This window comes from Phaseolus vulgaris, chromosome 8 (assembly GCF_000499845.2).
Source record: "Phaseolus vulgaris cultivar G19833 chromosome 8, P. vulgaris v2.0, whole genome shotgun sequence".
Lineage (NCBI taxonomy): Eukaryota > Viridiplantae > Streptophyta > Magnoliopsida > Fabales > Fabaceae > Phaseolus > Phaseolus vulgaris.
Window position 1 is genome coordinate 9,325,312 of NC_023752.2, and position 27,401 is coordinate 9,352,712.

Genomic DNA, 27,401 nt, shown 5'->3' on the forward strand with positions numbered 1-27,401 from the left:
CTATCACATCATTTTTTTTTATCAGCAAAGAATTAAGTAAATTAAAGGAGTATCCACATCCTTATACAAACACCAGCAGCTAGTCTAATAAGCAATACCCTGCATAGTAACTAGCCAAACCTAAGCTTTTATCCTACACTTGGGCTCAAAACAAAACATAAAAGTGCAAGGGTCACGGTCCCCTTCCTCAGCATAGCGGAGTAGTATTCAGCCCCACAACTTCAACAGCTTGCGGGATCAATCGTGCATACACCTCACTCATTTGGTCCATCCCTTCCAAGCACTGAAGCTCGGACATAACAGAAGCCAAGCCAGGATTAAGGTCCAGCACGTCTTTTCTTGTTACAAACAATTCCATCTGACGACGGAAGTCAGGAAGAATTCGAAATTTATTGATAGAGGGACCCTTTCCATTACCTTAGCGTAGAATCACTTTCGAACACAAAAGCTCATCAATCAAGACCTCACCCAATTTCTCTGCTATTTTGTTCTCTGTACCTTCAACGACACCCTCTCCAATCCACAAATTAATTAAAATTCTCTTCCTTATGACAGCATTCTCAGTGAAGATTAGGAGAGTCTTCATGATATCTTTTGGTAGAGAGTCTAGTCGATGATAATCATTCCAAGTCCATTTCTTTTGAAGGGGTTGCTGCAACTGTTGTGAGGAGTGAAATTTTTGCCCACCGTTGTGATTCTCCTCCTTAGATGAGTCAACAAAACCATCCATTGGGAGCAACTTGTGAGCAGAATCTCTGATTCTCTTACAAATGCCATCCATGTCTTCATCCAGCTTCCTGCGGTCTAGCTTGCGAAGATGATCAAACACCTCTGCTAGTGTGTCAAGCAATTCTTCTTCATTCTTCTTCACCCTCACAAATACATCCTCTATCTTGTTCACATCCAACCTCAACTTCTCCAACTTCCTATCAAATGATTCATCTCCCCTTTCATGGAATTTGCTACTTGCATTTATCAACTGTTTCAGCAAAACATGTATTGCTTTCATCTTGTTTGTTCGAATCGACATTTTAATTCTTCCTGCTGCCTCAGAGCAATCTGCTAGAAGAATTATTCTTCTTTAACGCTGTAATCTAACAGAAATCCCAACAGTTACTGATTTGTGATCCCCTTCACTATAGCACTCCTTCCAAAGCCAGCACAAGTCCTTTGGCTTTAGTTCCTTCCAGTAACCTACTCAAAGTCCCCTTGACCATTAGCACTACCATTTCTTTCAATTCTCTATCAGCTAGAACAATAGCATTACCAGTTCTTATGTGCATTATGTTCAGCAGCTAACACAACGCACCAGCTGTCCCACCCTGTTTCGTCCGCTTGGCTCTTCCTGCTTCCGGCCCACTGTTTAATCCAGCTTGACTCCACCATTCCCGATCCATTGTGGCAATCCTATATCATCTACCACTTCTATCCTTGTATTTATTCCCCCACATCAGAACCCGCCTAGACAGCACTAACACATAGAACCGGTGCTGGTAGGCTCCCTTGCAGGCCATACACATTCTTGTTCCTACCCAGTACCAGCTACAGTCAAACCGTAGCACCATCCACTCCAGATTTTACCACTTCCACCAGGGACCTACTGTAACCATGCCGCTTCCTCATTCCAACCAGAATGGGCTATTATCCAGTCCTTAACCTCCTCCCTTCCAACAACACCACCATCAGCCAGCCAAGCCTGCTATATGTCTCCCCCTATTATTTGATACTGCAAATGCAGGTCAGCGGGTTCATGATCCATTCTGCATAAGAGTAATTGAAATTATTTTCCTTGTGTTTCAACCATAACCACGATTTAAGTTGGGCATTGTGAAAAACTTCTTCTGCATCTACAACTCTTTGGTTAAAGATAATTGAGTTTCTATGTTCCCATAGACATCGGACTACAGCTGCCCACACACCTTTCCAGACCAGATTTTGTTTATAGGAGTGCTGAGGGAGGAAAAAACTTTCAAAATTGATCATAAGATTATTGTGTTGGACAGACCAGATACCAACCCATCTAAAGCATAAGTCTCACACCCGTACTGCATGCTTGCACTCTAAAAAGAGGTGCTGACACAATTCCTCCTTGATTTGGCAAAAGGCACATTCAGTGGTGTTCACCATCACCCCTCTCTTACTCAAACACTCCCTTGTTGATAGTTTACCCAAAAGCACTCTCCACGCAGTGATCAACGCATTAGGAAAAGATTTTTTCTTCCAAAGACAGCCAAAAGGCGAGATTTGTGTACCTCCTTCGCGCTCTTCTAGGCATTTATATGTAGACTTCGCTGTAAAGCTCCCTGATTCGTCACTCCTCCATACTTGCTTATCCTGTTCATCCTTTTTAATAGTGACCCTGGAGATAAGCATACTAATCTCAGTTTCGAGGGGGACCTCCCACTCAAATCTGTTACGTCTCCACCTTAACTTCCACTGCCACACTGACTCCTCCCACAAACCAACCTCTCCCACCGTCTGGCCCTTGTTTAGTGACAGAGAGAATAGTCTAGGAAAAAAAGGCCTTGAGGCTAGCATTCCCAGTCCATACATCCTCCCAGAATCTTGCTTTATGTCCCTTCCCTATTTTCCAGCCAACCTCTTTTTTAAACCACCCCTCTCCCCCTCCCTGCCGGCAGACCTTCACTAGATCTCTCCACCACCAAGATTGGTGTTTCAATGGGGTGTGGTTTCCGTCTTGCTCTATACCATACTTTGACTCCAAGCACTCTTTCCATCTCCCTTTCTCGTTCGATATACATCTCCACTTCCACTTAGCTAAAAGTGCTACATTGAACTTTCGAATGTCTCGAATGCCTAAACCTCATTCCTCTCGCGGTTTACAAATGTTTTTCCAGCTTATCCATGATATCGGCTTATTATCCTTTCCCCATCACCACAAGAACCTCCTTTGAATGCTGATGATGCTTTTGCATACCGACTCCGGTGCTTTAAACAGAGAGATGTAGTAGAGCGGTACAACAGTAATGACAGATTTCACCAAACATATTCTGCCTGCCATAGATAGAAATCTCCCTTTCCATACACTAAGTCTAGATTTCAGTTTATTCAGGACAGGCTCCCAGAACTTTTTCTTCCTTGGATTACCCCCCACCTCAATACCCAAGTAGTTAAACGGTGTTTTCATCGTAGTGCAATTTAAAGTCTTGGTGTAGCAGTCAATGTCTTTATCAAGGACATTAAGACCTGTGAGCTTTGATTTGTGGAAGTTGATTTTTAGCCCTGATGCTAGCTCAAAACCCCTCAGAATAGCCTTAAGAGTCACCACATTGGTGAAGGAATCCTCACAGAAGAATAAGGTGTCATCTGCAAACTGTAGGAGGCTCATAAGGGTCTCCTTTCTTCCTACCTTCAGGCCAGTTAATAAGTTGGCCTTTACAGCTTCCCTTACTAGCCCCGTAAGGCCTTCTGCTACCACTAGAAAGAGAAAAGGTGTTAATGGGTCACCCTGACGCAACCCTCTAGATGGCATAAACTCTTTCGTTGGGCTTCCATTTACCAGAACTGATACCGATGCGCTCTCCATACACCCTCTAATCCACAGGATCCACCTATTGTGAAAGTCCATCCTTTGTTGCATATAATAGAGGAAGTCCCATCTAACTGAGTCATATGCTTTCTCGAAGTCCATTTTTAAGCATAGACCACTCCTCCCACCTCTCCTCAAGTCCTCTACCACCTCATTAGCCATAAGGATGCTGCTAAGATTCCTCTTCCCTTGAGGAATGCCGATTGACTTTCGTCAATGACATGGGGAAGAACATTCTTGATCCTTTCCACCAACACCTTTGCGATGATCTTATACATAGCACCCACCAGGGAGATTGGTCTGTACTGCTCAAGCTTAGCAGGATCCCTAACTTTGGGTACTAGAGCAACGAAGGATGCGTTGTAGCCCTTCGGAATACATCCAGTTTCGTGAAACAGAATCATCGCTGCCACAACTTCATCTTTCATAACTTCCCAGCTTTTCTTAAGGAAGTTAAAATTGAATCCATCCGGCCCTGGACTCTTCGTGCCTTCACACTGCCACACAACATCTCTTATTTCCTTTTTCGTGAATTCAGCTATCAAGCTCAGACTGACCTCTGTCGAGAGAGACTTAAACTCAACCCCATCAAGCCTTACTCCAAGGTCTTTCGTTGCCTTGAACCTAGTCTTCTTTGCTTCTAGACGCACTGTACAAGGTTCCTCACACCATTGACCCCCTACCTCAACTCCCTTAACTTCATTTCTAAGTCTTCTCCATCTCAGAATGGAGTGGTAGAAATTGGTACAAGAATCACCATACTTGAGCCAACTTGCTCTGGCTTTTTGGCGTATTAGAGATTCTAACTTCTTATCAAGTTCCCTTAGACGAGTTACCAGCACACTCCTTTTCAACCTATCAGCCTCTGTAAGGATTCCAGAACAGTCTTGACAGTCAAAATCCTCAATTTCCTGTAGAGTCCTCTTCTTACTTGTATTGATATCGCCGAACACATCCTTATTCCATACTTTTAGGTCACCCTTTAGACACTTCAGTTTTTCTTTAAACTTTACAAAAGCACTCCCCTGAACTGGGTAGGAATTCCACTTCTTTTTCACCATCTCACAGAAGCCTCTTTCCATAAACCATGCGTCAATGGTACGGAATGGCTTCGGACCCCAGTCTTTATCCAACGACTTCACCACTATTGCACTGTGGTCAAACACTTCTCTATTTTGAACATACTGTTTGCACATAGGCCAGTTATCCACCCACTCCCCAGAGACAAGTACTCTGTCTAATCTACTCTTTGCCGAGCCATTCGCGTTGAACCATGTGAATTTTTTACCCACTAAGGAAATATCAAACAAAAGATTAACATCAATAAAAGTATTGAACCCCTTGATCTCTCTTGAATGGTCGCTTGAGTGAACCCCCCTACCCGCGCTTCCTTTCCTTTCACTACGGCTTCTTATGGCATTAAAATCACCACATAAGCACCACACCTTGATTTGTGATGTAGCTTTGATGTTAGATAACTCCACCCAGAGAGATTGCTTGTCAGACAAGTTGCAACTGGAGTAGATATTCACCACTGCACAATCCATATTAGATTTGATGTAACTCTATCACATCATTGTTACGTCTACAACATCATATATGTGTTAGTATAGGGTGTCAACATATTATGACTCAAAGATTTTTACCATACGTTATCATGTCTCAATAACAATCTAACGTTGGAAAAACAATGATATATGTCGCAATCTTACTGTTATACTGTTCTGGATTTTCACTTATTGATGAGGCATTTTAAAACGAGATAAATGGGAAAGCAAATCTACTTTAAGTGGCGGCCATGGCTCTTTCACACACACAGATATATATATATTGGAACTTGCAATATTTATAGGCTCAACCATCCAACTTGGCCAAGATAGAAAGTCTTGAAAATTAGAAAGAGGAAGATGCCTTCCCTTTACATCACAACCAACCTTAACTTGGATGGAGTTGACACTGACCCTATCTTTTCTGAAGCCACCACTGCCGTCTCTACAATCATCGGAAAACCAGAAAAGGTAATTGTAAACCTTAATTTCCCTCCCTTTCTTTGCCAACTGAACTTATGATGATCACTTCATCTGTCTTAATTTATTTTATTGTTTAAAACTTCCTTTGTACGTTCTTTTACAGTCCTTGTTGACGTTGAAACAAATGCGGGCCTTGGTTCTTTTTTGGTTGATTAAACCATGATTTTTCTCAGTAAACTATCTATGTTGATGTTTATAATGAATCTGAATGACATACAAAATGATAGTTACCTCTAACTTCAACAGAATTTGAGGATAATGTTCAGGTTGTAAAAGATTTTCATGTAGCTAAGCAATTGACACCTTGTCTTACAGTGGGGTACTTTTTCATCTGGTGTCATGAAAACTTTTCACAGAAACATGCTATTATCACATCATACTTCTTATATTTATGCTTGTTGTAAGTGAAACATTTATAAGATTTTTTCTCGGTTTTTAATTATCATGGGACCAAAGCTTTGATACGGGAACGAGTTCATTAATAAACTGTTCGATCTTAATTTGTGATTGTTGTTAATTTTCTTTTATGTGAATCTTTTCTGGTAACACCCATGAGTGATAGGAGAGTTGATGGTATCCGTTTTCGTTGAGGTACTCTTACTTGGAGAATGCATAACATAAAATCATTCATTGAATTTTGTTGGAGGAATAAAACGCACTATTTCTTTGTCGAAATCATGTGTGAAAAGGGAATGGATAGTGGAAAAAGTGGTATGATAAGAAATGCACTTTGGACGTAGAAGATTCGTATCTTAAATCATGTGGGGACTCCCACCAACATGCCACTATTATTTGTTTATCCAAATTCACATTAAACTTAGTCATTATGTCAATATTAATTTTTTTTATCCTATATAAGTGAGAAATTTCTTTATTTGAAATTTCATGTTTTATATAATAGTTACAATTAAGAATGTGTTAAGGTTATGGTTAGTTGTTGATTATATTCTGAATTTTATATAAATACTGTAATTTTGTAAATTGTAATTTTATGTTTTTTTTTTAAATTTTTTTACATAATCTTTCATATAAACTGGGATATTCTATGTATTTTCTTATTTATACACTATAAGAAAATCATGAAATAGAAACCAATTTTAGAGACAAAAAAATAATTAGTTGTTATAATGACTAAATTAGACATCATTTCAAAAACTAAAAAAACTTTTGGTTTCTGAATCTAGATTAGTTTCTATTATTGTTAAATGATTTCTAAATTGGTATCTAATTAGCTACCAAAGTTTTTGCTACCAAATTTAGAATCTAAATAATTGGTAGTTAAAACTTTGGTAGCTAATTAGATACCAATTTAGAAACTATTTAACATTAATAGAAACTAATTTAAAAACAATTTTTTTAGTTTTTAAAATTGTCTATAATTTAGTCACTATATCAACTAATTATTTTTTGTCTCTGAAATTAGTTTCTATTTCATGATTTTCTTGTAGTGATATATTTTTTCTGATTAAAAAAAATGTCAATATTGATAATCCATTATCAATTTCTTTTTCTATATCTATCTTCCTATATATTATATCATAATATCAACTACTATGACTATTATCTCTCTCATCCATCTCCATATCTCAAGAGTCAATTAGCATAAGTGTGAGAAAGTATTATAAAAAAAGGTTTCGGGGAAACTTTCTCTAGTTCTTATTTTTGTGGCAATAATCAATCTCGATAATCTCTTGGAAGAACCTGTTAAAATTTATGTTTTCTTATGTTATAACAATATTCTCTGGTATTATGTGACTCACTTATATATTTCTGCATAATGTGGATATAACTGTGCAGTTTGTGATGGTAATACTGAAATCTTCGGTGCCAATATCATTTGAAAATAGCAAGGAACCAGCAGCATATGCTGAGATAGTTTCAATGGGTGGCATAAATTCAGAGGTGAAGAGGAAGTTGATTGCTACTCTTGGAACCATTTTGCAGTCCAAGCTTTCTATCCCAAGAACACGATTTTTCCTCAAAGTCTTTGACACAACTGCATTTTCTACCAAATCCAGAATGTAATTATGTTAGCTTTCATATTCTTATAGCTCTCGTGCTTCAATTATCAGTTTGTTTTAATGTGTGAAATGTTATAATTTGTACTCTTCTTTGTTGAACATCGAACAAAGACAAGTTTTATTCAATGAATAAAGTATACAATCCACGCACCCTTTAAAGTTTGTAAAAGTGAATTGACAAATGATTTTAAATTTGATCAAACAAAAAAGGTACATCCTGTTCATATTGTTACCTTTTCTTTGACTAATTATTATAATTAAACCACGTATATGGATTCTGAATTTTCCTTCATAGCATTATAAGATATACCTAATAAACATCGCGAGTGTCTTTAAATATAATTAAAAAATATAAGGTAAAAAGAACACTTACAAATGATTAATTTAAATGATAAGAAAATTTCTTCTTCAAACAACGTAGTTTTGTTTTTAAAGTTTTTTCTTAATTAATTGCTATATATAACTTTTTTTCGTAAGGAAAAAAAATCCAATTTAATATGTGTAGTGTATAATATATATATATATATATATATATATTTAATGCTTTGTACGCGTATTATAGACACACATTAAAAAAAAATATATTAGTATTTTTCTTTCTTTATAATCATAGATATTTATTCAATTTTAAATATGTATTATACCACCGTTTTTATGATTTAAATATATTAATTCATTTGTAATTTTTAATGTTTATCTAATTTCATAAAATTTGGTTTTAAATTTTAATATTTTTTATTTATATTTAAAATTATAACTAAATATAAAATATTTCTGCAATCCACCAAATTCTTAATTATGTTAACAAAACTCAAACTGGCTAGGGAAATATATTTGACCTTGTATAAAAAAGAATTGGTCATTAAATTTTACGAATCACATTCGTGAATTCAAAATATGAAGAAATTTACTATGCATCCTTATATATTGTGGATACCTCAACATGAAGCTCTAAGTGGTCCTAGCTAGAAGATGAATCCATGAAAAGGAATAATTTGATATGAAACCCTTATTAGGTGGTCCTTAAGATTAAGTGGCTGAAATATTCTCTTAAGATTGAGCAAAATGACGAAAATGATAGATGGTCCTTGAAGAAGGGTCGACCAGATGAATATGATCACAGGACCAAGTTGGAGTTGATGTTGTTGAAGGGTTTGGATTTCCCATTGGTGGATCTCATCCTCTCATAAAAATACCAGTCAAATGTTAATGTGCATGGAATTATTTTCATACACTTTTAAAAGTTTTATATTATCAACTAATTAACAATTTAAGTTTAACTTAACCATATAAAATTATTTATAATATGAGATTTGTATTCACTCACTTATATATTATGAATGTTCTTATCACTAATCGATGTGAGATCTCCAACACCCCTTTCAAGTCGAGACTGTCAACTCTTGTGTAAAACTATATATTTATAGATGGTTCGATATCGGCCGATAGCGGGTAACCTGATAAGCTAACAAACTCTCGCTGAGATAAACTTTAAATGACTGTGATATCATATTAAGCCTAACTCAACCTTTAAAAACTAACTTATAATGCAGATGATAGCTCGTTCATGATTTCAGCTTGACCAAATGATTTCTCGAAAAATATTATCTGTGAAAACAAACTACCATTTTAAAGAGTTGATTAGCCGTTGTACAAATATTTTATTGAAGGTGAAGGTTGGTATCTATAATACCACTTTCGGTTTGCTTTTGCATCTTTGAATAATGTCTACAAGTTGTTGTAGTTTCTCAGAGTCAAGGTTCTTGAGAACTTGTTCATTGTGAGTCTCACTTTGTGTATTCTTTTCTTTCTCTGTTTCATAATTCGTCTCGTTTTCCAAAGCATTTGCAGCATAATTCATTCTTTGTTTTATCTATAGTGGAAAACCATGTTTTGAGTAGTGTTCATTAGCTATGTGATTCATCTTGTTACAAAATGAACACATCTTTCCATAATTTTTTCCTCTCCCTCTTACATAGTTGCACCATGCAGGGTCAGAACGATTGCTTTTAACATTTGTTCTTTGGCCATATTGGTTGACACTGTAGATCAAGATTTTCGTATCCAAAAATGCACTCTCATTTAGATGTCTCTCTCATTGGAAAACCAAGGAGAAAACACGGTTAATCATTAAGAATGATCCCATCAATAAAACTTGTATTTTAACAGTATTGTAGTTCTCTCCAGATCCTTTTAAAACAATACATAATTTGCTCAGATTACCTATAGTTTGCCATAGTTTATATCACATTTCATGTGCATTTTAATTTGCAAATAAAAATAGGTAGAGGGCATAAAGAGTTCAACTCTTCCCACAAAGTCTAAGAATCAGTACAATACTCGATGATACTCTTTCTCCTTCTTTGATGGAGTTGATTTCTTGCAAGAGGTCTGAGATGCGAAAATGATTACTTTTTCAGAACCTTTGTTCGAGATATTTCCATAACTCTTTTGCATTATCTATGTATTCGGTGCTATGGCTATTTGTGTAGTTTAGGCTTCGTGTGATCCATTACAAAAACACAAAACTAGAAAGGAGAAAACAAATGAAAAGAAAATAAAGAAAAGAAAACAGGGATAAGAAGATATCAGTCACATCAGAGAGCAAAGTGTGGGTTATACTTGCTATAATACCATCTGGTGTTCTGCATGATCTTTGTGCATGAGGATGTAGGCATAAGGTGGATGAAGATGAACAATAAAATAATGTGAGAGAAAACGAAAAAGAATAAAAAAAAATTATTAAGAAAAGTTTTACACATTTTTCTTATATTATGCAACGTTCATATGCAAAGCAATATACAATATATGCGAGAGAAATAAAGGAATGAACTCATTCCAAACTTCAATAAAGGACCCAAAGGCAAAAAAACCAATAAAAAAAATTTATTATAAAACTAATAATATACACAAGTAATATTCTCTTAAGAATCTAAATATAAGGTAAAAGTTTCACATTAAAAGTAAAAATAAGAAAATTTAACAATATAAAAAATATCTATAAACATATTATATTAAATTTTTTTTTGAAGATGGTTTGATAATCTTATATAATTGACTAATGATTCATTAATATTAAATTTCTCTAATATATTCCATTATAAAATTATCAAAATATGAGAATATGTTGGTTCTATATGATTTTTACAAAATTTAGATTTTTATATTTCTTTTTTATTGTTTGAAGGTTTTCACTTAAACTAGTTAGAAGATATGTTTGTAAAGAAACTGGAACATTCATATCACATAAGAAATAATTAATGTACTAACTGTATAGTAAATAAAAAGGTACATCTCAAACTTATTAATTGTTTATGTTTTTACTTGCATGAGCTTAGATGGTGTCCTTATATTGACTTTAACATTTGATTAGTGGTTTAATAATCATATTAGTGTTTGAAGTGTTTATCAATGTGTAATCAAGATGTTTTAGGACCCTTGTATGTATATTGTTAAGGTCGGAATATGTCAAAGTAGAGTTGATTGGGTGTCTCGTAGGATTTTTTTATCATCAACTTATATGATTTGTCTCAGTGTTTTTGATAAGTATCAAATTTTAGTAAGATTTCATATTAAAATACATTTGTAGATATTAATTGATAAAATAACTATATAATAACCCCTAGTTTATGAATTTAAACTTTTTTACATAATTTGTGATTTTAATTTGAATACGAACGATTTATTTCTAAATTTGTGTTAATTTCAAGATTTTAGGAAAAAATGGAGATGAAATGACAAAAGGAGAATAACATAGAAAGTTAAAAAGGGGAAATTGGAACGCACCAGCACTCGCCCAAGCCAGAAGCTCCCAGAGGATCTCGCCCAAGCCAGAAGCTCCTAGAGGAACGTTGGACCTGTATTCATCCAACTCGCTCAGGTGAGCCCAATCATGCCCAAGCGAGAAGTCACTTAGCTCAAGCCCATATAGGTTAAATATGAGGCGTGATGCACAACCTTAGAGATCCATTTGGGAGAATAAGAGGTGATAGAAAACCTTAGAAGAGACAACCGTCAAGGAGAAACATCTTGCTGATAAAAAAAAAAGGAGAAACATCATGAATGTTCTTTTTCTTGCTCTCCATGCTTGTAATAGCCAACATGACGGACTAATTCTATCATTTGCGGATTAGGAGTAATCTGTTCAAACTCTATGTATCAAATGATATTTAAATATAATATTTTGTTCTTGATTGATGATTGATATTGTCATTTTATTTGCAATGCTTGTTTATATGATCTGGACCCTTAGATTTGACTGGAAAATACTTCTAAGTTTTGAACCCAAATGATAATGCTTAACATATTTGAATGTTAGGAATAAATTTGAAATGTTAATTGCTATCAATGTATAATTGCTATCATCTCGCTTAAACGAGATTTACCTCCCTTAAGCTAGTTTGTCGATGCAAAATTTGAGTTTCCTACCGGGAATCTCGCTCAAGTGAGATAAATGTCGCTCAAGCGAGACAGATCTCACTCAAGCGAGTTCTATGATGGAAAAAATGAGTTTTCTATATTGTTATTAATTTAATATAATAGTTAATATAAAAAAAAATTAATATGATAGTTAACACGTGTATACAATTGTTATTGATTTAATATCATAGTCTAAGTACGTAAACCATAATATGATAATTAACACGTGTATAAAATTGTTATTAATTTAATAGGGTAGTATGACATTATCATACTTTTACATTAACTATGCAAATCAATTATGGCAAATTCTTCCACACCCTACTTTTTCCTTTTGAAAATATTGAAATTACTTATTAGTGTTGGTTTGCTTTCTTTGTTAGCTTTTTTTATTGATTTTTTAAAATTTTGGAATCTAAAATCTATAGACTCCTCGGATTACATTGAAGTTAAAATATGTGGTTTTTATATTTTGGATTGTAATAATTTGAAATAATTTTTTTACAATTCAGAATCTAAATTTGATATTTTATAACATAAAATTTGAAATATAAAATTTTGTATTTTGAAATGTATAATTCATAATATATATATATATTTTTATTTTTTAGTATTTAATTTTTTGATATAGTTATAACACTAAATTTATATTTTGAATTATATAATAAAAATATAAATTTATATTTTAAATTATATAATTAATTTTTTTTATAAATTTTAACTTATGAATTATGTAATTGAGAATATTAAAATAAATTTTATCTTATAAATTATATAATCTCGGAAGTAAGAGAGGTATAATAAAAACAAAAGTTAACTCAGGAGAAAGGAGAAGGGTATTGTGGGGATTGTGAAATATTAGTAGCAGATATAAGGAGAGTTGAGTAAAAAAGATAGAGATTTTACCTTTCACTTTCACATTAGTGGCAGAAGAACAGAACAAGAGCTGCAGAGTGAAACGATGCCGTGCCTCAACCTCTCCACCAACGTTAACCTCGACGGCGTCGATACCTCTTCCATTCTCACCGAAGCCACCTCAACCGTCGCCAGCATCATTGGCAAACCCGAAGCCGTACGTTAACTCTCACTCTCCATTTAACGGTTCTGTAATGTCGTCTTACGCGTGCTTTCGGGTTTTGAAAATCCCGTTTCTGGGTTTTTATGCTTCGATTCTATTTTCTCAGGGTAGTACTTCAATTTAATTTAATTTAATTTTGATGCAACTATATATATAAATATATGCTAATTGCTGATTAGTTCAGGGATTCCCCCTTTTTCTTTTGTTGTCTCCATGTCTAGGGTTTTTCTTCTTATTATTGTTATTTGAATCTAAAGTTATTGTTTTTGTTATGAGACCAGGGTTTGATTTTGTGTTGAGGCTTCAACTTTACTTTCGCTACGTTTGTAATACATAATGTGCCAAATTAATATGCTGGATGTAATTTTTGTTTCTACGAATGAGGTGAAAATGGAAATTTTTTTATCTCTTGTTTGGTTGGGAGGATAAAAGGATAGAAACCCTTGTTGTGTCTGCGTAAAGCATATGTTGATACTTGATTGCCATATTCATGTTCTATAGGTCTCTCTGTTTTTGACCTTTTGATAGCTTAGTTTAGTTTCTTTTAAAATTGAATTGTGTTGGTGGTTCTATTGTTGTATGCTTGTAATTACAAAGTAGTAAATACCTCTCCGTACCTAAAAATGTTAAGGTATCCAAGTATGAGGTGAAAGTCCTACATGTACAAAAGAGAAAGTTGAGTGCCAAATAAGGTAAAAGATCTACTAACATATAGGCTTAAGATTTTGGTTTGAAGGTGGTGTCATAATTTTTTATTTTTGGTTGACTCATGGCTCATTGGTGGTGAATCTCCCAAGTCTTTCCTTGTAAAAAATTCCAACAGGGTTGATACTAAGATGTTGTGAGGTTAGTTTTTCTACCTGTGTTATACTATATCTATATTGCGGTTGTTTCTAATTTGGCTGCAGTTTCTAATTTGTCAAGTTAAGCTTCGTAATTCTGTGTTGAAGATATTCAGCAACATCTAGTGACGCACACTTTCGGTTTAATTTTATGTCAATGTAATCTGTTATATTTTGTGATTCAGCCTTTGGCAAACTGCTCGTTTTAAACTACACATGCTTCTTGATGGATGCTTTATGGGAGATGTTGCTACGGTGGAGTTATAGTCAATAGATATGATATAACATGAACTTTTTGTGGTTCGATTTACGATCAAGTTTGATATTTATATTTTCTCCTACTATATTCTTCTTGCTTTGTAATAATATTTTCTTTATTTTATTTTTTTGGTTTGTCTTTAAACCTCTCGATTTACTTTTTTGCAGTATGTGATGATTGTATTGAAAGGATCAGTACCTATATCTTTTGGCGGGAATGAGCAGCCAGCGGCTTATGGTGAATTGGTGTCCATTGGTGGTCTGAGCCCTGATGTGAACAAGAAACTTAGTGCCGCCATTGCTTCAGTTCTTGAAACCAAGTTGTCTGTGCCAAAGTCGCGATTCTTCTTGAAGTTTTACGACACTAAGGCAAGTATCTAGACTCGAGAGTTCTCTTCAAAAGAAGGGCCCTTACCTTGCATTCTCTTATTCCATTCTTCCTTTTTGTTTAGGCCCATCAGAGTCAAGAATATGCACAATGTTTGCATGCTTTACACCAGCACTAGGTCATGTAAATAAATCCTCACTGTTCTAGATTTCATAGTAGCCTCTATAAGCTGTGTATACTTGATAATCCAGCCAAATTTCTTTTTGATGCTAACTACCAAAACTTTCTATGCCAATGAATAATTAGTCACATTCGTTGCTGATACTCAATGCTGATAGTGCTGTGCGTGTTCTGCAGGGTTCCAACTTTGGATGGAATGGAACTACATTCTGATTCCGGGTTATGGCGGTAATGATGCCATGGATGAACTCGTTATTCTGTGTTAGAACTTTTTTCTCTATATATAAGTACTCTGAATTTCATATAACCCCTTTGTGGACATGATGTCATTGTAATATGTTTGACAACTGGGGGTGTTGGATATGTTTATGCTTAACAAACATTATCTGGTGACCTTATGAGTGTCTTTTTAGAGGTTAATTATGCGTGGTTAAACTTGAAGTCACGTGTTGGTCATTGATTTATGTATTGAAATTTATAAATTGGGTAATTTATAAATGTCTTCAGAAATAATATAAATATATTACTTGAAATAGAAAAGTAGAAAAACAATAAAGTATTTAAAGTATGATTGAAATAGATGAATTATATAAAAGTATAACAAAAAGATAAAAATATTTTAAAAACTTTTAATATATAATACATTCAAACGTGTAAAACACAAATTTTAGCTATTCATATCCGCACTATTGTAAAAATACACCGATTTTAGAGGCATTAGGCGACAGTTTTAGAAATGTAGTATATGCACACGTCTTTTATGTAGACTATGGTCACATAACTGCAGCATATTACGCCATTATAGGCGATGATTATGTATATAATGATTGCTTATAGTGTAAGTGATTTAAAATGTTTTCTTCAATATTGTTCTTATTTTTCTTGTTTTATTATTGTTAATCCAACAATTGATATTGTTTGTGGAGATGAGAAAAAAAATTGTGGGGACAAGAAAAGAAAGTGTAAGAAGATAAAGAAATGGTCATTAAGTTTGATATTGAGAAATTTTTTAGAAAGAGGGACTTTGGGTTATGGAAACTCAAGATGATAGAGAAAGATTGTAGTAAAGGAAGAGAGGTTGTGGAGGAGCTCAAAAGCATTAGTGGGCACACCACAACGATAGTGTATAAAACTTGAGTAGTAGTTTTGAACTTGGGAACCCACTCGTTCAATATTGAAAATGGAGAAAAACTCATCAAGAAAGCACAAAAAAATATGAAAAAAACTTAAAAACAATAAGAAAGACTCATTACAAGAAATGAGAGTAGTGACAACAAGGAGAGATTATAGAGAAGACATCAATGGGAGTGGCAAAGAAGAAAGCGTGAAGATGAAAAAGCATAAAGTGAAAAATAAAATGCATATAGACAACGATTATGACCTAATAACCGTAGTTTGTATGATAGATACATGTATAGACGACAATTGCCTAAAAAAATCATAGTCTATAGTGTTTATTATAGGCAACGATTGTCCATCCAATCGTAGTGTATATATATTTTCAAATAAATGATAATTGTAATTAGAACCGTGGTCTATACGTTGATTTTATTTTCAAAATTGTCACCGTGTTTTTTAGACAACAATTCCACTTAAACCAGTGTCTATACGCATATACGCATTATAAAACTCTTTTTTTTTGCACTAGTGCTCGACTTTTTAATAATTATTTCAATTTTAACTATTTTGATATTTAACTATATATATAATTTTAAGAATTTGACATTTAATTGATTACATATTTTGAAATAATGCCCATGTTAATACTACTAGGATGAATATTTTAATCCCGATCTAAGGGTGGTGGTTACACTTATACACCCTATCAATTCAACCATTGAGACTGGAGAGTGGATATAAACAAACCAAGCTCGTGGTTTGATCATTTCTATGAAATTGAAGTGAATTAATTTTCCATATTCATCTGAGGAATTTGACAATAGATGGTCCTTAACATATTTAGTAATGGTTAATTTTTGAGAAATAATGGTCTAGATTTTAAAAGTTGTCTGAGAAAGTTAACAAAAGCATCAATTAGTTTTTGTAAAAGAAACTCCCTTTTTACAAGGATTTTTTACGTGGAAGATAAACCAAGGTCTTGTAAAATTCAGATATTGGCATGGTGGCGGCACTTTTCATCTCTGCATCGAACTCCACCATACCTTCTTTCTAAGTCACTGCTTCTTCAACAATATACTAAAGCGCACACTATAATTATTCAAATTATTAAACTAAAGTGAAATTAATATAAAAAAACATTATAAATTTTAATGTATTATGTAACACCGTAACTTTTCTTAAAAAAAACACAGAAGCCGCATATTCCCAGTGCCATTTACTTTTCTTCATTATCTCTTTCTCTCTCTAACTCTCTCTTAATTTTTCACTCCATACATAATTTATTTTAGAATTTGATCGAACCACGTTGTAACTGGCGAGTTAAGGAACATTTTTACTTGATCAAATTTTTAAACAAAGTAAGTTCATTTTTCTCTATAGATCCTTTATTCTTTGATTTTTTTTAGGATTTAGTCATCAATCTTGGTGGGTCAGTTGATAAGATTCATCCTCTTAACTTATTCTACTATATATTGAATTTTTGTTATGTTTAGATAACTTGCATTAGACCCGTAAATCTTGAAGCGTATCCAAACTGTGGGAAATAAAATTCTAGAAGTTGCTTGGAAAGCAAGCAATTAAGGTAAGAGAAACTAAATTTAAGTTTTAATAGCACCTTAGGCTAGAAGATCTGGATGTGGAGGGGACGTAGTACTCAATTTCTCTTGCAGGAATGTTGTGTGTTTATATATTGTGTTGTTTGTTTATATATTATTTAAACTTGTAGAAATATTAGATTTTGATGGTTTAGTATTTAGAGTTGTTTTTTTTATGTTATAATAAGATTTTGAATATTGTGGATTGCGTTTTTGAATGATATTGTATGATGAAAATGGAATGAAATTGAATTCATACATTTGGGATAATGTATGGACTGATGTTTGTATATGTATTAAGTATTGATGCCTATGTGGTAACAGAGATATCTGAGCTTCACTGATGATCTAAGTCACACAGACTAAGATGTTAGATGGTGAGAAGCTGACAAGGGAGTTCATGCACACCGTGACATATGAGATGCACAACTTGGGTTGTATTGAACTTACCCTGATCCTTTCTGTTAGATTTGGTGGTAATCTTTGGATCAAGTGTTAGTCTTTGGTAGGATTTACTTAATACGGATCTTTCGGAAGGTGTCAGATGTTATTTTGTTTGTTGAATATCCTGGATGTGTAGATCTATGTGATTGTTTTATTGTTGGGATTTGAAGAAGATTAAATAATTTGAGAAATTGATCATGCAATTTAATTTTCTCTTTTGATTTAATTGTCTATATTATAAAATTCTATTTTCACTAGCTTGTCATTGCTTTTCTTGCTGTGTTTGAACTACGATGACTGTACTACATACACGAGCAGATGATCTTACCGGCGTCAGAGGGTCTGAAGAGCTTTAAGGTGTTGATTTTGAAACTTATATTGTAAATATTTGTATTATTTTTCGGGGTGTTACCTATCACAAAAGACTAAATTCAAAAACATATTTAAAAAAAAAATTACAACTTTAAAGTATGATTGGGTTTTTTATTATATATTTTTATATTGGTTTAAGGATTTACAATAATTTATTCGTTAACTTGTTCAGTGAAAAAATATTAAATAATAATTCCACTTAAGGAGGTTATTTAGTTATAGTTTTTAATGAATAAAATCAATAAATGTTAGAGTATATAGGTATTAGAAGGATTCTAAATTTAAAATGAGTATTATAAGAAAACTTTAATTAAATTATGATGAGAATCTTAAAATTAAAGCACCTTAAATTAAAGTATAAGATTGAAGTACTAAGAATAAAAGAATAACTACCAGCATTAAAACTTAATATTTAATTATAAAAATCAATTAATTTAAGTTATAAAACATATAATTAAAAAAATATAAGTATTGGATTTTCTGAGAGCTCTTTAGACTTGTAGGAAGAAGAAAAAGACAGTGGGAAAGCCTGGTCCGAGTAGAGAAACGTTGTATTTTGTAGTGTTTAAATAGAAAAACCAGGATTGTGCGAGTACGGTGCAAACAAAAACAAGAAAAAAAAATAGAAAAAAGTGTAATGTGGAGAGAATATTATAATTAAAATTTGGTTAAATATAAACCTTTTATAGTAATAATTCTAGAATAGGCATGAAGGTAACCAAATTAGAACAGCCAAAAACAAACAACTCCTATATTCATTTCTCTTTTCGTTTTCTTGTTGCATGTTCCATCTTTTTCATACTTTCATTGCATTCACAAAAATCATTCATTTTTTTCCACATTCTTCAACATGGCCACTCCAACACCCTCCCCACAGGTTCTCCCCGTCTCAAATCCTCAAAACACCATCACTACCACCGTCACCACCGCGGAACCGCAGCCACCGCAACCCGCATTCCGCGCCGTCATATCCTACTTCTCGGACTCCCTCCGCCACAGCCTCTCACACCGCCGCCCCTGGCCGGAGCTCATGGACCGGTCGGCGCTGGCGAAACCGACGTCATTCTCGGAGGCGACGGTGCGCGTGCGCCACAACGTCTCGTACTTCCGCGTGAACTACTACGTCGTGGTTTCGCTGATCCTGGCGGTGTCGCTCCTCACGAGCCCCTTCTCCCTGGTGCTCCTCTTCTCCCTCCTCGCCTCCTGGCTCTTCCTCTACCTCCTCCGCCCCAGCGACCGCCCCCTCCGCCTCTTCGGCCGCACCTTCACGGATTTCGAGACGCTCTCTCTCCTCGCCGGCTCTTCCTTCTTCCTCCTCTTCCTCACCCCCCTCGGCTCCCTCCTCGTCTCCGCCTTCACCCTCTCCGTCGCCCTCGTCGCCGCCCACGCCGCCTTCAGAGTCCCCGAGGACCTCTTCCTCGACGACCGCGACACCTCCCAGCCCGCCGGCTTCCTCTCCATCCTCCGCGCCGCGGTCAACGTCCCCCCCGCCGCCCCACCCGTCCCCGCCCGCGGCTGATCGGAGCTTCTCTCTATCAGCACCCTTCAATGATTGACTCACAAGTTTGTTTCTACGTTTGCTTAATGTTAGGGAATTTGGACAGGTTTTTCCTTTCCTTTTTTTTGGGGGGAAAACTTTTTTCTCTTCTTTTCTTTCTTACCCATGCCCATCTGTTACACAGTGACTTTCATTTCTGAACTTGTACATGTTGTTAATATCATAATAGATTTTTTTTTTTTTTTTATGTGAAAGCTAGCCTTGTGCTTGAAACTCGAAGCAGCAACAAAATTCCATTCATTTCATTATATGTGTTGTGAAGGACAAAGAACGTTATTATTATTTTGAGATTATTGAGAAAGCTATCTATTCCAGAAATCACTTCAGATGATGAAGAAGCCTATGATGAGGAAGCACTTCACAACAATTGTTGTTCTTTGTTGATATCCTTAATAGTGCACATATATGTTTGTTCCTTTTAAATCCGAGAGAGAGGAATTTTTGGAAAGAGGTTATATAGACAAAATCAGGAAAAAAAATTTAAGTGGAAAGGAAAATATCTATATCTTTTGCAGGAAGATAATGTTTGATTAAATCAATTTCTACAATAATAATGTTGTATTACTTGTCCTTATTTAAGGTTTCGGTATTTGAGTGTATAGAGATTACAAGTTTGCAAGAGAATATTTTGTGGGATTGGGGTAGTGATAAAAAGAAAATTGCATGGATAAAGTAGGAATCCTTATGCAAACCTAAGAATGAGGGGAGGGTTGGGGATATTGTTGCAAAATGGATGTGGAAGTTGAAAGTAAATAAATTCGTTATTAGGAGAGAAGTGGTGTTGTCTAAATACATTTTCAGTGATACCAATAGAAGATCCATAACAAGCAGATCACAATCATGATGGTGGAGAAATTTGTGCAATTTATGCGAAGAAGGTGAATTGGAAAGTTGGTTTCATAAACAAAATAGTATAGAAAGTAGGGATAGGAAATAATATTGATTTCCGAGAAGATAAATGGCTAGGAAAACACTCTTTCAAACAGAAGTTCCCGAGATTATACCCTATATCTAATGATAAATGGAAATCTATTCGGCAGGTAGGTATCCAAATTGAAATGAGTTGGGAATGAAATTTTTATTGGAGAATGAACACTTTTGAAAAGGAAAGAGAACAACTCTCACAACTCTCTATAGACTTGAATAATGTTATGCCACAACAAGACTCTCAGGACAGTGTAGTATGGTTAGCCAACGAGGGTGGAAATTACTTCGTTAAATCTGCATATGAAGTCTTACAAAAATCTACTCCTTTTATTCATAGTTTAGCTATGGAAACTTTATGGGATATCAAAGCTTTATCTAATGTTTTTAACATTAGCTTGGAGAATCCTATAAGGAAAATACTCACAAGGATGAATCTTTTTAGAAGAGGTATTATCCTCCTTCAACAATGTGTCCTTTATGTAATCAATAGGTTGAGGAAACGGTCTATCACCTTTTTTTGGAATGCAAGATAGCCTATTAGGTTTAGTCGATGGTTTCTAAGTGGGTGGGGATGCATAGCTTATCACAATGATTTCAAATACCATCTGATATAATTTTACTTGTTATAGTTTAACTCAAAAAGGAACCGTGTGTGAAAAGGCATATGAATAGCAGTTTTATGGAATATTGGAGCCAAATGAATGGTGTTGCTTTTAAAGATGAGAGGGTGATGCCGAATAAATCTTTAACCTAACATAATTACAAACATGATAGTGTACGAAGAAAAAAATAACAAAAATTAGTTTCTGGTATTCTGATTAGGTTTTATATCCTTTGAACTGGTTACATTCTTTAAATTAGTTATGTTATATAGTTTTAACTTATAAATATTGTGCAGTTTTTGCTATTTTCTATCTTTATGCTATGTGATTGATCTGGTAAGATATGGAGTCTTTGTGTTTGACGGAGGTACTAAAAGGTAAGCCATGAAAGGGCAAGAGAAGAGGAAAGGCAGTACCTAACCACAAGCCTAAGTACTATTAATGGGTGGGTAGTAGTGACTATAAATTGTAAAGTTAACTGGTTCTGGTTTTCTGTGTATGAGAAAACGTCTCCTCAACTTGTTGTTCTTTGAATGAAAGACAACTGGCATGGAAGGAATCTGATCTGTGGTTTGTGCAAACATGGGATTAGGTGTGAAAGAAGAGTATGAAGCGTGGAAGCTTGGGGGACTCAATGGTGAAGGGCATGCAGTTGGAAGCTACTAAGCACAAATGAAGGGCATGGTGCTACTGCTGCAGGGAGCTGGGCACGCGGCTGCAAGAGATGCAGACTTGTCTGGTGTGAATCTGATGCAGAAAAGGATCTGTGAGTATAACAGAGGCAGCTTAATGTTTACATGGTGAAGGTGCAATTTTATCGAAGATAAGAATTGAAATAGAGTAAATTAATTTTGTAAGATAGGAGGCAAGAGTAGGATTCATGTATGACCAATATATGCTTTGGTTTTATAGGTCTAAATTTTGAGCTTGTGTATAAGGATTCAACCATATCGTCATCTTCATCAATTCTATATAATTGCAACCATTTTTAGTGATCATCTCGATCAATTCTATATAATTGCCAACCATTGTTTTTGATAATCTTGATCAGTTCTATATAATTGCCAACCATTTTTTGTGAAAGGAGGGTAAGTTGTAAAAATTCATATAACATTATAGCTTCCACTTTAGTTAAATATGATGATTATGGGTCGCATGCGTAAAATTATTTATCAAAATATATGAATAAGTTAAATATAATTTAATTTAGTTAATGAGATAATTGATTAACTGTCATATTATATATATATATATATATATATTAAATTATATTTGATAAGAAGGATAATCAGTCAAATAAAATTTAATTTATTATAATCATATTTAATTAATTGAATAATTATGTATATAATATATTATCATATATTTATTTATCTTTTTGAATAATTAAACATCTTAATTTAAATAAAAAATAAAACTAATAAAATTATTTAAAAACCATACAGGTTTTTAAATAAGTAATTTATTACTTTTGTATATACATAATTATATATAAAAAAAATTAAGAAGTTAAATCATATGATAACCACAAAAAATGACAATCATACCATAACAGATTCAAAAACCAAAATTTGTTTTAGCGGCAACTAATTATATACATAAAACCAGAAGCCATAAAATGTATATAATAAGTTATTAAGATATAAATAATAAATATATTACATAATAATATAAAAAATATAATTTATAATTATTAATTTATCTGGTTAAAGTTACAATCTGAATTTTAAATATGAAATTTTTTAAACTTATATGAAAAGTAAGAAGTTAAACTTTTCAAAAATCTTCTTTAATTCGACCTATTTCTAATCCCTAATGACAGTGTTCTGAGTGAAAAACTCTATGAATCTTGAATTGTCAACAATGTTTTATGATGGGATAGTTAGTTTTAAAATTTTAAAATATTATGAGCGAGGTAACAACCATGTATGATTAGATGTTAAATGTAATTAAATAGGTTAAATACAATTTAATTTAACTAATAAGATAATTGACATAATGAAAATACATATACTTTCTGCTCTTTTTTATTCTATAACAATATATAATATATAAAGAAATTTTATTATTCTATAAATAACAATATATATAAAAAATTATTCTATAATATATATAAAAGGATTCTACTCTTTAACTTCCTTTAATTTTTTTTCTATTTTACTCTTATATAATACTTGATTTTATTTTATTATTATGAGCATTGCGATTATTTCCTACTTTTCAAATTTTTTAAATTTTCAAAATTTTAAATTTTTTAAATTTCAAAATTTTCAAAACATTTCAAAAAAATTTAAATTTAAAATTTTTTAAATTTTCATATTATTAAATTTTCAAAATTCTTAATTTTTTCAAATTTTCAAATCCAAACACTTTAAATTTCAAAATTTTTCATATTTTTAAATTTTTAAATTTTCAAAATTTTTAATTTTATTAGCCTTTCGAAACACTTCAAATTTTAAATTTTTAAATTTTTAAAATTTAAAATTTAAATTTTTTTTTTAAATTTTTAAATTTTCAAATTTCAAAATTTTGAATATTTAAATTTTCAAATGTTTAAAATTTTAAAAATATTTCACTCTTTAACTTTCTTCAATTTTTTTTTTCTTATTTTATCCTTATATCAATATTTTATTTTATTTTATTTCATTATTATGTGCATTGCCTCATTTCCTATTTTTTCAAAAATTTTAAATTTTCAAAGTTTATTTCTTCAAAATTTTAAATTTTCAAAATTTTTAAATTTTTCAAATTTTTAAATTTCAAACCCTAAAGTCTTTTCTAAACACTCCAAATTTCGAATTTTTAAATTTTCAAATGAAAAAGAGGTTTGATGGGTTTATAAAGCCTCCAATTTAGTTTAAAATTTGAAAATAAATTTTGAAATTTAAAGTGTTTCGAAAAGGCTTTAGGATTTGAAAATTTGAAATTTTTTAAATTTAAAATTACACTGAAGGCTTTATAAACCCATCAAACCTCTTTCTCATTTTCTATTTTCACATTTCCATTTGATATACAACAATTTTCCACAGTTTGAATAAGCGAGGGAGCAACTTTCCATTTGATGTAAGGAACAATTTTCTATTTGATTTACATATTAGTTTTCCATTTGATATAATGAGAAATTTTCTATTTGATTTATTGATCTGTTTTCCTTTTGATTTCATCATTTCTTACCATTTTAGTTAGTTCAATCAAAGAACTTACAATATTGGCACATGTTCCTTTTCTCTCTCTTTTGATTTTTATCTTTTGTTGAGTGAAAATTAGTGTTGTAATTTTTGTTGTTGATTGGTTGTGGATGTTCGAGGTTTTTGCAGTGACTTTGGATCGCTGATTGGGAAAATCTCTAGAAGCTTTGGTGTTTGTGGTATGTTATGGGAACAAAAGAAGTTGACAATTTATTGGCTTTGGTTTTGTTTCAGAGTATGCAACTTACTCATGTAAGTTATTGGGAAGAATAATTTGTTGAAGACCATCTTGAGCATCATAAGAGGTTTATTTTCTGATAATTAGTTTAACATTTCTTCTCTTTAAAAATGAAAACAAAAAATATCTTCACAATAAAAAGCAATTGGTGATAATTGGTTTTAATGAGGAGGAGTTATCCAGGTTAATTTCAGTGGTATCTCCACGTCGTCAAGTGTTGATTTGTGTCGTTACCTTAGGTATACATATTTCAGTTATTTACAAATTAAAATATTTGTATACAATATATCTACCATAAACTAGAGTCAATGGTCATGTTGTGTTCTAGATATTACTTGAAGATTGTGACTTTAACAACTACTTCTCTTTTTATTCTCACTATTATAACATTTTGAAAAAAAAAAATCTTTTATAAATCTTCCCAAAACCATCATATATGTGAAGTTGGAATGGAATAATAATTGGTGAGGATCATTGAACATTGGACTGAGCTCTAACTAGAAACACACACTCAAACCAATTTAAGTGCAACTGTCTTAGTTTTGTAAGCCAATTTTTTGTGTCCTTTTAGTTTTCTCTCAAAAATTCAACTATATTTCGAATTTTCAAAATAGAAACACTAAATGTGTTTATTTTAAAATGAAAATGCCAAAATTATAGATTCAACAAAATAGAAGACAAAAGTTATATATTTTAAAATATGATGCTAATTTTCATGTATATTGTAATTTTTACATTATCAATTAATTACAATTTTATCTTAAATATCTTAAAAAAAAATTAAATATGATTATAATATTGAATACATAATAGAGGACAAATTATGTATTTTAAAATATTAAATGCATAATAACAATAAAATACTGGATATATAATAATAATAAAATACAAATATATATTAAAAACAAAAATAAAAAATGCGCGAGAGTCATGTTCCCGCTAGTAATATATAAAGAGATTTTTTTTATACATTTTTTTTTTCAATTTTATCCTTTATAATATTAAATATAACAAATTCAATAATTATTTATTTTAACTGAAAATTTTGAATTTAAAAAAAAGTAAAGAAAATGAAATTAAAAAAAACTTAATTTCTTACAATTTTATCCTTTCAATAATTAGTTTTTTAAATTCAAATAATTCTTCACAATAAAAAAACCACCTACACAATAAAAAAATTAAAACAAATATTTGTTTTTATAATTTAATAATATATTATTTTTATTTCAATAGTTATTATAATAATAGTATATTTTTAATGAAGAAAAAAGTTTACGTATTTAGATTATTCATCTTTTAATAATAAAGTTATTTATTTATTTAATAAAATAAATAATTGTATAATTATTTTTTCTCCTATAACAAAATTATTTTAATTTAATAAAAATATATTTTATTGAAAAATGATAGTAGAAGTGCTTAAAAAAGTCCTATTCTTTATATAAAAGTATGCCTAATAAAATAATTTTAATTTAATAAAGATAAAAATATGTTTTATTGAAAAATAACAAGAAAGTAGTTACAAAAAGTTGCATAACAAGAAAATATATAAATGATTAGATTATATTTTGATATAATATAATTTGTTACAACAATATTTGATTAGATATATTTGTTTTCAAATTGGTTGAGAGTTAGGGTTTTGATTCTCAGTATATAAGAAGTTTCAGCTAACATTTTAGGAAAAATAGTTTCTGAGACTTTTTTTCTTTATCGCAGTGGAAAAGAAGGCTAAATTTGAAAAGCCGCATTGTATATTATACCTTCTTGATGAGATATACATCGGATTGGTATGTTAGGGTTTTGGTATGATGATTGAAGGGATACCTACAAAGTGGTAGCAATATATAGTTTCTCCATTGGAATTCTAAAGGTCGTTATTATGTTTTTAGATCATTAATTTGCAGCATGAACGACAACACTGGTTGGAGATACATTCAAAATTTTCCTGTTAATCCTTCTTCAGTGGAAAGTAATGGTATATTCGTAAATAATTTTTTTTATTAATAATAAATAATATATACATATGAATTATTTCAAGAATATCGATAAACATAATTTTAAACAACTTTTTTTTATCAACAATAAATAATATATACATATAATATACCTCCGTTATCATTTCATAAGTATAATTCGCTTGATCTTCAGACTGAAACAGGCTCACGGGTGTTGCTTCCTCGCGATCTTGATGGAGTGCTCGTACATGCTTTCTACAATTCTGGTATACAATGAAATTCCACTTATTAGGGTTTTCAGTGGTTGTTTTAGTCTTTTTCTTCATAATTCAAAAACTATTTTGAATTTAAAATTTCTTACAATTTTTTGAATTTTTAGATTTATAAAGTGTTATCATATATCATTTTTTGTGATGGGAGGGTTAGTTGTAAAATTTCATATAACATTAGAGCATTCAACTTTAGTTAAAATATGATGATTATGGGTCACATGCGTAAAATTATTTATCAAAATATACGAATAAGTTAAATATAATTTAATTTAGTTAATAAGATAATTGATTAACTGTCATATTATATATTATTAAATTATATTTCATCATATATTTATTTATCTTTTCGAATAATTAAACATCTTAATTTAAATAAAAATAAAACTAGTAAAATTATTAAAAAACCATAGAGGTTTTTAATA

The 27,401-nt window shown here is 32.0% G+C and overlaps 3 protein-coding genes across 4 annotated transcripts; all 3 read left to right on the forward strand.

Moving 5' to 3' along the window:
- The first annotated feature begins 5,390 nt into the window (after positions 1-5,390).
- LOC137826597 (uncharacterized) lies at positions 5,391-7,770 on the forward strand. The gene is made up of 2 exons (XM_068632620.1): positions 5,391-5,568; positions 7,378-7,770. The coding sequence occupies exons 1-2, from the start codon at positions 5,458-5,460 to the stop codon at positions 7,603-7,605; spliced, it is 339 nt and encodes a 112-aa protein (XP_068488721.1). The 5' UTR covers positions 5,391-5,457; the 3' UTR covers positions 7,606-7,770.
- Positions 7,771-12,856: 5,086 nt separating this feature from the next.
- Positions 12,857-15,147, forward strand: LOC137826852 (uncharacterized). Of its 2 annotated transcripts, XM_068633000.1 has the most exons (4): positions 12,901-13,092; positions 14,367-14,567; positions 14,651-14,704; positions 14,884-15,147. In XM_068633000.1, exons 1-3 carry the CDS (start codon positions 12,982-12,984, stop codon positions 14,702-14,704), a joined length of 366 nt encoding a protein of 121 aa, XP_068489101.1. In that variant the 5' UTR covers positions 12,901-12,981; the 3' UTR covers positions 14,884-15,147. The 2 variants fall into 2 exon arrangements, with proteins under 2 accessions (XP_068489102.1, XP_068489101.1); XM_068633001.1 differs by lacking the exon at positions 14,651-14,704 and having other exon boundaries at positions 12,857-13,092.
- Positions 15,148-18,953: 3,806 nt separating this feature from the next.
- LOC137825988 (PRA1 family protein B4-like) lies at positions 18,954-19,939 on the forward strand. The gene has a single exon (XM_068631816.1). It carries the CDS (start codon positions 19,087-19,089, stop codon positions 19,753-19,755), a length of 669 nt encoding a protein of 222 aa, XP_068487917.1. The 5' UTR covers positions 18,954-19,086; the 3' UTR covers positions 19,756-19,939.
- Positions 19,940-27,401: the final 7,462 nt, after the last annotated feature.

What these genes read in the sequence shown, in the direction of transcription:
- LOC137826597 (XM_068632620.1), top strand. Translation starts at nt 5,458, where the DNA reads ATGCCTTCCCTTTACATCACAACCAACCTTAACTTGGATGGAGTTGAC. An exon ending in TCATCGGAAAACCAGAAAAG is followed by an intron (nt 5,569 to 7,377) that starts GTAATTGTAAAC and finishes ATAACTGTGCAG; the next exon opens with TTTGTGATGGTAATACTGAA.
- LOC137825988 (XM_068631816.1), top strand. Translation starts at nt 19,087, where the DNA reads ATGGCCACTCCAACACCCTCCCCACAGGTTCTCCCCGTCTCAAATCCT.
- LOC137826852 (XM_068633000.1), top strand. Translation starts at nt 12,982, where the DNA reads ATGCCGTGCCTCAACCTCTCCACCAACGTTAACCTCGACGGCGTCGAT. An exon ending in TCATTGGCAAACCCGAAGCC is followed by an intron (nt 13,093 to 14,366) that starts GTACGTTAACTC and finishes ACTTTTTTGCAG; the next exon opens with TATGTGATGATTGTATTGAA. An exon ending in TGAAGTTTTACGACACTAAG is followed by an intron (nt 14,568 to 14,650) that starts GCAAGTATCTAG and finishes CTTTTTGTTTAG; the next exon opens with GCCCATCAGAGTCAAGAATA.